The sequence below is a fragment of the Phalaenopsis equestris genome, unplaced genomic scaffold (genome assembly GCF_001263595.1).
Source record: "Phalaenopsis equestris unplaced genomic scaffold, ASM126359v1 Scaffold000255, whole genome shotgun sequence".
Taxonomy (NCBI): Eukaryota; Viridiplantae; Streptophyta; class Magnoliopsida; order Asparagales; family Orchidaceae; genus Phalaenopsis; species Phalaenopsis equestris.
In genome coordinates this window covers 266,626-278,887 of record NW_018164697.1, presented here as the reverse complement: position 1 = coordinate 278,887, position 12,262 = coordinate 266,626, and the positions used below count along the sequence as shown (strand labels likewise).

Sequence of the window (12,262 nt, the reverse complement as noted above, 5' to 3'; positions counted from 1 at the left end):
TAGGGAACTTTACACACAATTCTTATGTATTTATTTATCTAAACTTTTATATTTACATTTTTAACACTTGGATGTCATAAACATATGCATAAAGAGGTGTATTTCACTTTTAATAAGTAAGCAACGGTGGTATGTTTTATGTAATGTTAAAAATTTGGATGTTATGTTTGTAAATATGGAAGTTTAGTTGTGGTTGGATATGTAAAAACAAAAGAACTGTGGGGTATGCATGTAAATACTTCCTTAATTTATATCAACAATGTAATGAAAAGAACATATATTGCAGGAAATGATGAAATACCTCAATGGGATTTAGTGGCAAGAGCTCATAGCCGTTATCTGGTTCATAAGCTATTGCTGCATCTCTTAGCTTTGATAGTATATCAGAATAGTTTTCTGCAGAGACGACAATCTTGTAATAGCTGTAGAAATAATTACAGGGGTGAGAGTGTTTGCAGAAGAGGGTAAAAATGTAATGAAAAATTTCAAAGTAATTAAGAGCATATTTAGGATCAAATTTATTTTTATTTTTTGCTTTTGGTAAACATGTTTGTTTGATGTATTTTTTGCATGTTTTTTACTTTTTGTTTGGGAAATTTACATACATACCACACAAATCTTATATATTTACATATCTAACATCTAAACTTTCATATTTATATACATACATGCAAATCTTTTACATCATATAAAAAAATACCATATCACTCAAAATCCCAATTTCTATGTATTCACATATCTAACACCTAAACTTAAGTTTTCACATTTAAACCACCCAAATCTTCAATATCACATAAAAGATACCACCATTTTAACTTTTAAAATGTGAAATACACCTTTTCATGCATAGGTAGGGTATGTATGTAAAAATTGAAGTTTAGGTGTGAGATATGTAAATTCATAAGAATTGAGTGTTATGTGTTATGTATCTAAATCTTCAAAGATTTTAAATAAACATGTGAAATAAAGTACCATTGATAGTTTTATCAAATGAATTTACTCATGCTAATTAACAAATAAAACGATTATTTATGTAAATTATAATTTGTTAAGCCAACACCATATAGTTGGGATAAGGCTATGATAATAATAAAATTGTGTCCTGTTAAAGTATAACATATAGGAGCATTTACATATCACACAATTCTTATGTATTTACCTATCTAACATCTAAACATTCGTATTTACACGCATAGCACATCACTATCTGTTTAAAAGTGAAATAAACCTCTCATGCATAAATTAATGACATCAAACTTTGGGAGTCAGATATGTAAATACATAAGAATTATGTGATATGCATGTAAGATTTCCTAAGAGCTAAGTAAACATGATGGAAGAATAGTTTGAGTTGTTGTGGACCTGTCTGAATTATATTCTGAATCATCTTCCTCATCAAAATTTGGTTCGATGACATCTTCAGCTCCTGCATCTAAAGCAATAGCAAGAACCTGGTCTTTTTCGTTATCGTTAACCTTTACGTTAACGACTCGAACTCGCCTAAACTTGAATAGAATAGATCCTGGGTCAGCGAGCTTCGCTCCACTGTCCTTTACCACACCTCGAACATCAGCCACCGAACGTGTTATTTTGTCCGTTAAAACCTCAACCACCATGCCAACACCACCAAAGCCATATACCTGAACAAAGAGTTAAAATATAAGGACCATTTATACCACACAATTCTTATGTATTTACATACTCAGACCGAAGCTTTAATGTTTGGGGCATTTACATACATAGCACAAAATTCTTATGTATTTGCACATCTCAAACATAAGCTTTCATATTTATGAACATAGCACTCAAATTTTTAATATCACGTCAAAACTAACACTTCTAGCCCTTAAAGCACCAAAGAGCTCCGCATGTAAATATGGAAGTTTTGGAACGAGATATGTAAATACATAAGAATTGTATGCTACATATGTAAATTCCCTTAATATTTATATTCATAACACTCAAATCTTTAACATCGCATCAAAAATATCACTTTTACTAACATTTTAAAAGCCAAATATTCCTTTTAATGCACAGATTCATAGAACCAAGATGTTATAAATATAAATATCAAACATTAAATGTTAGATATATAAATCCATAAGAACTATTGTGGTATGTATGTAAAGTTCTCAAAATATAATTATCATAAATTTTGAACTGCCATATAACATGTTAAACAATCAAACCAAATCTAGATATCCACCTCATAAAATTTCTCAATAAATGCTTCCTGACCCTTTTCAGAAGCCCTTTTTATGTTCCTCTCAACTATTTCTTTGGGTACTTCAAGTTCTCTGGCTTTCTCTAAAACAGCAGCAAGAACAGTGTTGGAAGTGTTCGAAGATGGATTTGGACCACCCTTTTTTATCCTGCGTGGTATGACAAAAGATTATATAAATAAATAAATAAATTATTTGCATGATAAGCTTTTCTGCAATTATTGTTTTCAGAACTATATTATCTAGAAATTACATAAGATATAGAAAATATAACCATTCAACAACAATAAAAAAAAAGAAATTTATATATGTAAGCATGCAATTCTTATGTATTTATATATTTCACGCCTCAACTTTCATATTTACATACATAGCACTGTCCGTGTTTTAAATCTATGCATGAAAAGGTGTATTTCAGTTCAGTTTTAAGAAGTGGTAATAGTGCTATTTTTGATATGATGTTAAAAATTTGAGGATTACGTGTGAAAATATAAAAGTTTAGGAGTGATATGTATAAACATAAAAAAATTGTGTTTTGTGTATGTAATTGCCCCCCCCAAAAAAATGTTAATAGCCTAAAGTACTCGATGTACAAAGTAACTTAAAAGATATAAATTTAATTTTAGGGACTATGAAAGTAAGAAGAATTACAAATCAACTGACATATCAGAAGATGAAGGCATTGTAAGCTAGCCATGAAGTAAAGAATAAGTTCTTTTAACATAACAATTATGTTTGAAAGTGATAAATATATTGGTAAGCTTTCAACTTGCTGAATGATCATAGGAAAAAATTTCACCGCAAACCTAATAGCTCCTAAAGTAATAAGATGAATGTCAGAACGTACAAAAATGGTAAATTCATTATGCGTTAAGTGAAAATCAAAAGATGGTTTTAAGATGGGATAGCTTAAAGGAAAGTTTACATATGTAGCAGAGAATTCTTATGTACTTGCATATCTCACACATCATGATGTGGGGCGTCCCGAGTGCGACGCGGGAGCAGAGTGAACGCTCTACCCGTTACCTAGAGCGAATCGGTCCAGGGTTTTTTTTCCATCCGTGAAATTCAGCCAGCCCTTCCTTTTGCGTTTGCCGCCTATTTGAAATAATAGGGCCACTCCTTAGTTACCCTAGGGCTATAAGTATAGTGTTTCATATTTTAGGTCAGTTTTTGTTATGCTTTTGTTCGGGACAGCCATCGGCATCCTTATTTCCCCTTCTAAGGTTGTATTCAACAGTGAGTGGTGCTCTGACTGCCTCTCGGTCAAAGGTGGTGATTAACTGCCAAGTGTCGAGTGGTGCTCCGGCTATATATTGCTCCTGAGTTAGTGATTTAACCTTCTCACCCTTTGCATCCCTCCCACTTCATTTCCACACATTCCTCTTCGTTCTAGGTTGCACGGACAACAGCCCTTTTGCTTTCCTTCATGCAATTCCTTGCTATTCAGCCATCCTCCACGTTGTCGCACCGTCAAGACAACCTCCTCTTGTTGTCCCAAAGTCCACACATTCCCTATCACTGTCGCCACCATTCCCCCTCCCTATTGTTGAACTGAACAGCCACCATTCCCGGCTGTTTTGTTGTTATTTCAGCTGCCAGAACCATTTCCCGTGCCGCCTTACTGTTGTCTAGCCCCTCATCCTTGCCACCGCCGCCCAGAATAACCTAACTTTTCGTAGCTCAAGCAGTTTCTCACCTTCCCTTTGCTGCCACAATTGTAACCGTCTATTGGTTTTTTCAATAATATGTCTGCATTTATTCTTATTTGGGTTAATTCCGGTATCATTTGATATCAAAGCTAACATAACCCTAGTCCTATCATAGGGTTATCCAAATCCACCAGTATCCAGCCCAATCTCCACTCCAAACCCTGATTTTTCAAATCAATGGCAATAAAATTTAAAAAAATAAAAAGCTCAAATAAAATTAAAAAAATTCTTTTCCACCTAGCATCACACCCATACACCCTAATCATAATACCGAGGAGGCAAGTGTTGCATGACGATCAAAAGTTTATTTTTGATGAGAAAGAAATGTCACCGTCCAGCGTGGTAGTGAGATTTGACGTGAAGAGAGAGAAGAACACGTGAATCCCTTCCGTAGGGATGGTTCCAAAGGAGAAGAAGACAAGCCACAATGCTTTTGAATACAGTATCAAAGGAAACCGAGAGATGAAGTGTCTATTGACGGATATAGAGATGAAGTGCCTATTGGAGGATTTAGAAACTCGGGATTGAAAATGAACGGGCTAGATTTCGAGGGTAAAATGAATCAGGACAACTTCATAAAGTGGCTTCATATCGTTGAGAGGGTTTAGGGTTTAGTTGTAGATGTCAATAGGAGCATACCTAAGGCAATTGAAAAATATGATAAGGTAAATGATAGAGCTACACAAAGTAAGAAGAAGTTTGAAAAAAGTAGCAACCCAAATACAGTATCAGCCGTAAAATGTTTAAGATGTCATGGTTTTGAACACATTGTTTCCAGTTACCCAACAAGGCAAGTTATGTCCTTCACCTAGCAGTGTGCAATGGAGGAAGTAAACGAATAAGAGACAGCTGAAAAATGGGGTGAGGAGTACCATCTTCGACTGGATGCAAGTGAGATGTTTGTGGTTATACAAATTCTCCAAATTGAGGCTACGAGGGGCCGCAATGGCTTCGCCGCAATATATTCTACACATGTTGCAATGTGAAAGGAATGTATGTAGTCTCATCATTGATGGAGGGAACATCAAGAACATGGTGTTTGTGCAAATGGTGGACAAATTGAGTTTCACGACTCAAAGACAATCCCAGTCGTATTTACTGACGTGGTTGAAGAAGGAGAACAGGGTTGGAGTTTTCAATTGGGAACCAGCTACAGGATCAGCTATGGTGCGCGTGGTACCGGTGTATGTATGTCAGTTTTTTGTTGAGGAGATGGCAGCTTGATCGTAGGACTAAGCATGACAGGTTCAAAAACATCCACTCCTTCACCAAAGCTGGCAAGCACATAGTCATTCTACACTCTGCGTAGCCTGAGATTACAGATGCCCTTGCCAACAGAGAAGCTCCGGTAGGATCAGTCTTGGTGATGGCATAAGATAAAATGACTAAAAAGCATGTCTCAACACAGGGCAACCATTACAAAGAGATTTTTAGGACATTATGTTCGATAGCTTACCACTGTGACTGCCACAGTTAGGGGGTGTTTAACTTGTCCTCACTTTAGTTAACCTTGGGTTACTTTGGAAGGATACAACAAAATATACGTAACATAAAGTCTTAGATTAGTTCAATAGTATACCAATAGAAGGCTCGACTTATATGGATGTATGCTCGCAAGTGGAGAATACACCTCAGGTGTTTTGAGGGACAGTGTGGTCACAATTGAGATCGAGGTGTTCCTCGGGGCCCCAGCCAAAGATCCTTAAAACCTCGCAAGGTTACTACAGTTGTCTCACCTTTGTGTTGACAGAAGCTTTGACGAATGAGGTCGAAACGGTCACAACCACATGAGACTGATACGGAGCATCCTGCGTGTGTCGTGGGAGTGGAGCAACCGTTATGCCTGCTATCTAGAGAGAACTAGTTCGGGGTTTTCCCATCCATGAGAGTCAGCAAACCCTTCCTTTGGGTTTGCCATCACTTTGCAACAGTGGGGTCAACTAGGGGCAACTCCTTAGTTACCCCCTTATGGCTGTAAGTATGATGGTTTCATACTTTATTTCAATTTTTGTCGTGGTTCTGTTCAAGAAAGTTGTCAGCATCCTTGGTCCCCTTCTAGGGTTGTATCCAAGGGTGAGTGGTGCTTAAACTGAATTTTGTTTCAAGTCGGTGATTAGCTTCCAAGGGTAGAGTGGTGCTCTGATCGTATCTTGCTCTTGAGTTGGTGATTTATCCTTCTTCAACTCCTCCATATCCCTCTTTTTTGTTGCAAATCATTCCTACTCGCTGCAGACCACCCCAACAGCAGCCCTTCTGTTGGTATTCCTGTAGTTCCTCGTTGTTCAGCCACCCTCCATGCTTTTGCATACCTGGAACAACCCTCCCTTTGCTATCCTGGAACCCCACACATTCCCTGTTGTTGTCACTGCTCCAAACAACCATTCTTAATTGTTTTGTTGATGCTCCAGCAGCCCAAAACCATTCCCCTGCCGCCTTACTGTTGCCCAGCCCCTCTTCCTTGCCGCCTTACTGTTGCCCAGCCCCTCTTCCTTGCCGCCACAACCTATAACATTCCACCTTCTCGCTTTTCCAACAGTTTCCCACCTTTCCTTTGTTGTCACCATCGCACCCTTGCTGTGACCCAGCCATTCACCCTTCCAAACCTCCAACCAACCACCTCCCATGTGGGATAAAAACCTAGTTGAGTGTTGTGGATATTGTTTTTCCCTTTACTTTTGTTGGTTGAAATTGTCTATTAGTTTTTTCATTAATAATATTTGTTTGTTTAATGTTATTTGGGTTAACTCTGGTATCACCTAAAGTTTCATATTTCCATACATAGCACTACAGTGTGCTAAACCTATGCATGAAAAAGTTGTATTTCACTTTGAAAAAATGACATTTGTGTTATTTTTTATGTGACATTAAAGATTTGAGTGATATATGTGTAAATATGAAAGTCTAAGTGTGTGATAAGCAAATACATAAGAATTGTGTGCTGTGTATGTAAATGCCCCCGGTTTAAATTAAATAAGAAAAAGAAAACTCATGCAAAGTGATCAATCTAAACCACCGCATTGAATTACAAATCATTCACTTATGGGACGGTTAACATGCAAAATTTAACATATATTCTAACAAATCATCTGAAAATGTTTGCAAGTATTCAAATTCAACATTTCTTATGATTTTCTTTTCAGTGGACTTACGCAGAGACAATTTCTTTTCCAATTCTACTGTTTCTTTTCATCTTCTTCAAATTCTGAGCATCCTGCAAATTGAGGTACATTCACCACAATAAAAATGTGCAAACCCATCAAAAACAGATTTTTATGTCTTAAAACAACCCAACACTCTTGAGGACAAGCAGCTCTCCGAGGATTAAGCTATTAAAATACAACTAAAATCAGATAAAATAGAGCTTGACGAAATACGAAACCTAAAAACCTAAACAGCAGCACCTTTCTCCCAGCGATCTTGCAAGAACGCCTTCCCATACAAAGAGGGGAAGTTGTCCATATCCTCCTCTTTCTCTGAGCTCCGCCTACTGTGGGCGAAAATCTAGAAGGCGAGATTCCTCGAAGAAAACCTAGCATCAGAAACATGGTGCCGTGGTAAGCAGATGAGATGGTTAATTAGAACAACAGAGTTGGTGCAGGAACAGTAGACGTACTGTGCTTAGTATAGGGTTTCTGAAGCGAGATTAAGGAGAAGATACCGAGTGAAGGAGAGGCTTTTTGGAAAACTGATCCTAGAATTCTTGCTGCAGAAGCCATTGCTCTTTATTGCGAATTTATAGTGTATGTGGAAATGCCCCAATAAGAATCTGCGAAGGCTGCACGGCCATCACGCACACTCTGGAATTGGATCAGTCCCGAACTCTTGGCCAATGTATAAATTTAAGCTTAAAATAATAATAGTGTTTTTTTTCTTTATGTGATGTAAATACACAACATTTGTGTCTTGTGTATGTAAATGCCCCTTTATTTTGAGAAATTTACATAAATAACTTACAATTCTCATGCATTTACATTTCTCACGCCTAAACTTTCATGTTTATATACATAGCACCATGAAGATGATTGGGTCGTGAGATTAACATTCAAGTGGTGTCAAGCGGCAGTAATCGGTAACTAGGGAATCTCGGTGAAAGACCGAGCAAAAATATATTGGTGGCTTTAGAGGGCATAAATCAATGCCTCATCCTATTATGTATCAAAAGTTTCACTTAGTAGAAAAATTAACAGTGTCGCCTTGGATCGATAGGATCTGATAGGTGATTTCACCAGTCTTAAGTCCCATGTTGGACACTTCTAATAGCCTAAAGGTCATAGGTGTGAGATTGCGCTGGTTCGCCGTAAAGAGTGATTACCTCTCCATCACATTGAAAATTCACATCCACGTGGTAGGTTGAGGTGATGGTCTTGAAAGAGTTGAGTGGGGGATGTCCAAATATAGTTCTCTTGGTGGATGGAGAGTCGACCACCTAAATAACCGTCATATTAGTGAACTAATCGTCGTTTTCTCCCCAAATGACCGGTATGGCGATGGTTCTCAAAGTTTCCTTCATTTCAATAGAAAATTCATATAAAATTCATATAGTTGATTGATTGATATCAGTCGTTCATTATTGAGTCTCATTTTGTTGAACATTGACTAGAACAAAATGTTTACAGAGATGTCAATATCGATAAGAGTGTCGTTGATCCAGTTGTTGACGATTAGTGTTGTAATGGTGACAACATTGTTGCAGGGGGTTACCCATATGGGACAAATCTTTATTGGTGAAGGCTATAAGTAGATGAGAGCTGTGTTTAGGCATAAAGGAGGCTACACATAGTTTTCTCGACCAAATACTCAAACTAACTTAGTGGGATAAGCCTCCACCTGCTCTAAAGATGCCAGGAACTATCTCTGCAATGTAGAATCCATGGGTTCAAATTGGCTTGACTGATATTTCCTCCACTAGAGTCTTCTATTGCAGTTGGGTCATTGCTCTGGTGCCACAAACTTCTTTAATTTTTTGGCCTTGATTAGCTCTTCGATCAGGCCTCGAATATCTCGTCTGTGTCATGCCCGTGGACTCAATGGTAGGCAAAATACTTTGTCAGATCCTAAAGATACTTTCTGACATTCATATGTGGTTCTTTTTTTAATCAATTTTTATTATGTGTGGCATTCACTATCTCAATCATTGAAACTCTCATAGAAGTTGTTTTGAGTGAATTCTGGTTAGACAATGAGCATTTGTCATATCGAGTCGGTAGCTAGTCATGATATCTGGCCTAATTCCCTCGACGTTGCTCTATGTCAGTCGCTCTATGAGTCTCGGGGCAACCAAGTATCTTCATGTTGAAGACGGGCATTATGTCTCGAATTATGTCTAGGTCTCCATCCTTCTTTTTTGGCATCACTTTTTTTCCAGTTGATAGGTGGAGGATTCTACTCGGGATAAAGTGGGGTTGGATATTTATTTCTCGGTCGATATGTGGCTGCATACCAACTCCAACAACCCAACTAGCCTCTTCGACCAATACAGGCCTAGCGTGTATCATTAATGTTCTTCCTTCAACGTTTGAGCTAGGGCGTCATGCGTGACCACGAGTTCCAGGTCCTGTACTTCCAACTTCTCCTTTTGAAAGCGTGTAATGAATAAGTGAACGCTCTCGCTCTATTTCTGGTGGATCTGCATGAGGGCTTGCAAATTTTTATAAGGCTTTTGGGCGCCGACAGACTGTACCACAAAAATTCGCTTGAAATCAACGAATAATGTGATTACTCAAGTCAATAATCCCTTGAAACACATGAGGGCCGACTCCCACAAAATGGTGAAGATAGTTAATACTTTTGTGTGTCAGTGATTCTTAATAGGTGTGCAGTCAACTCAAATGAGGCTAAGTGGTTAGTATGTTCGGTCTGATCCCTATAAAACTCCATTTTCAGGACCTCGAATAGCTATAGAGGCTCAAACTTAAAGATTTGTTGAGAGAACATATTCTCGGGTCGTCAGAGAGCCTCAATACACCCAAACCGTTGCTAGTTAATTGGGACCAACCCAACACAATTGAAGCACATGAATTCTTCTTCTCTTTCCATTGTTGGGGGGACTTTTGACGTTGGGCACCGTCCCTTCATCTCGAGGGTGTTGCTCCCTTCCTCGGGTTAGCACATTTCAGATGACCTCCAACATCCGATCATTCAACTTTTGTATATGTTGAGCTACAAACACTATGATGCATTACATATTATCAGAGTCTATGTTGTGGGTTTTTTTCATGTGCTACTCATTTTCTTGTTTATGAAATTTTTCACGTTCATCACATCTATTAGGTTGAATCTTGATTTATTGTGAACCATAACAAAAGAATAAAGTGTAAATAAGAAGAGAGAGAGACGAATACATTGAGAAGAGTGAACATTAATGTATATTAGTTTTTGTGTGTTTATTCACAAATGATCTTCGTATTTATATGGAAGGCAGTAAAATGATGATATTACATTGTTGCCCCTGCTCTATAGGGTTTGTACTACGATATTTTTTTGTATTTTACATGTATAAGCTTGTAGTCTGACTGCTCTTTCACTTGGCTAACTTAACTTAAGTGGCTTCGAGTCGATATAATCAAGTCGGTCGATGGAGCTTGGTCGACAGAGCTTATTCGGCATAAGTCAATTGGTTGATCTAGTATGGTTGTCAATTATTGATAATTGGTAGGAGATCTTTGGATGTCTCCACGATGGTTGGATATATTAAGGAACTTGATCATACCGCATATTGGCTTTCCCATCAAGGTATGTTAGGATGCCTCTGTCTCATTTTTGGCTGAGTAATTTAGGTTTGGACCATATGAGTGTCTTCTTGTCCACTTGATGGTTTGATAGGCTTTGATCTTGTTGGCTTGGCTCAGACAACTTCACTTGGTCTGCTAGGCAAGCTTCATAACCTTTTATCAATAGGTCATCCTTGGTCGTACTCTTTTCTTCAAGACCATAAGACCTCATAAGACCACTTTCTATGTTGCACGGACACTCTTATTTACGGAGCCATGTAATGTCGGACCCTTGTCAGACATGAACACGGCTCTGACACAATTGAGACACGTATCGGACATGAATTAAATAATATTAAAAAAAATGGGGGACATAAGTGCCTTGAATTCAGACACGTGTGTCTTAAATTAATGAATAAAAAATTATCTTAAAAAATATTTTTTAAATTTAAATTAAAAAAAAATATATAATATTTATGAATGATTTGCAAACATACCACTCAATTCTTATGCACTTACATCTCTAACTTCAAATTTTTATTTTTTAAATATTTGCCATCTTAGTATGTATAAAAATTAAAAAGAAATATATCATTTGATTTGATTTATATATTTAGATTTGATATAAGATCTTTGGGTGGCAAAAAAGTAAAAATCAAATTTTAGGTGTAAGATATATAAATACATAATAATTGGATGGTTTGTATGTAAACACCCTAAACTTTACAATAAAAACCTCTCATTTTTTAATTTATTACTCATTACTTATTAGTTATTACTTAATATTTATTAACATTAATCTTTTATTTTTTACTGTTTTGCCTTTTAAGGTTCGAGGTCTACCCAACGATTTCCTTCCTCACTTCTTACTCCTTCCTCTGATTTGCTTCGGCTTCGCAGTCTCGCCATTGAGAGCCTCGCTAGGGCTTTGGCGCTCCAGCTTCACTATTGTTGGGTCGCTACCATTCTTTTCCTCTAATCACCAATACAGTTAAACTTTGATAATATAATTATATTTTTAGTATTTTTTTATTATAACAGCATGTCCGACATGTGCAACATAGATCGCTTCAACATCAGCACAGACACATTTTTTATGTATAATGACCAAGATAGTATGGCAAGAACATGTACTTAAATATAAAAGTTTAGGTTCCATATATGTAAATACATTAGAATTTTTTGTTATACATGCATATAGGGCTGTCAAAACGGCTCGTTGTTTGCGAACAGCTCGTGTTCGGCTCGTTAAGAAGCTCGTATTCGGCTCGTTGATTTCATTCGATAAGTTAACGAGCCGAACACGAACTAAGATGTGTTTGTTCGTGTTCGGCTCGTTTTGGCTCGAAATACTACTCATCAAGTTTATATATACATTGAGTAGTATTTTAAAAAATCTAATTAACTACAAGGCTACAAAGATTTATAATCAATTAAAATATTGATTAAGAAAATAGAATAAAAATTATTAAATTAGATTCAAATGATGTTTTAATATAAATAATAATTTTTAAATCTTACTCAAACCCTTATTGTCTTATGTCTTATGGCTACATTATTAGGGTTGTTAAAAGGACTCTTTGTTCGTGAACAGCTCGTGTTCGGCTCGTTAAGCAAA

General features: G+C 36.9%; 2 protein-coding genes across 2 annotated transcripts in view; both read right to left on the bottom strand.

Moving 5' to 3' along the window:
- Window positions 1-6,316, bottom strand: part of LOC110024360 (probable transcriptional regulatory protein At2g25830) — a 7,503-nt gene extending 1,187 nt beyond the window's left edge. The window contains exons 1-5 of the mRNA XM_020724280.1: window positions 6,244-6,316; window positions 5,190-5,319; window positions 2,207-2,372; window positions 1,363-1,640; window positions 302-422 (exon numbers count right to left, since the gene is read on the bottom strand). Of these exons, the coding sequence (XP_020579939.1) occupies window positions 302-422; window positions 1,363-1,640; window positions 2,207-2,372; window positions 5,190-5,319; window positions 6,244-6,316 (768 nt within the window). The remainder of the gene's footprint in view (window positions 1-301; window positions 423-1,362; window positions 1,641-2,206; window positions 2,373-5,189; window positions 5,320-6,243) is intronic.
- Window positions 6,317-7,079: 763 nt separating this feature from the next.
- On the bottom strand, window positions 7,080-7,758 carry LOC110024359 (probable transcriptional regulatory protein At2g25830). Its single transcript, XM_020724278.1, has 3 exons — window positions 7,548-7,758; window positions 7,336-7,463; window positions 7,080-7,145 (listed from the first exon to the last, which is right to left on the bottom strand). Exons 1-3 carry the CDS (start codon window positions 7,648-7,650, stop codon window positions 7,080-7,082), a joined length of 297 nt encoding a protein of 98 aa, XP_020579937.1. The 5' UTR covers window positions 7,651-7,758.
- Between the last annotated feature and the right edge of the window lie 4,504 nt (window positions 7,759-12,262).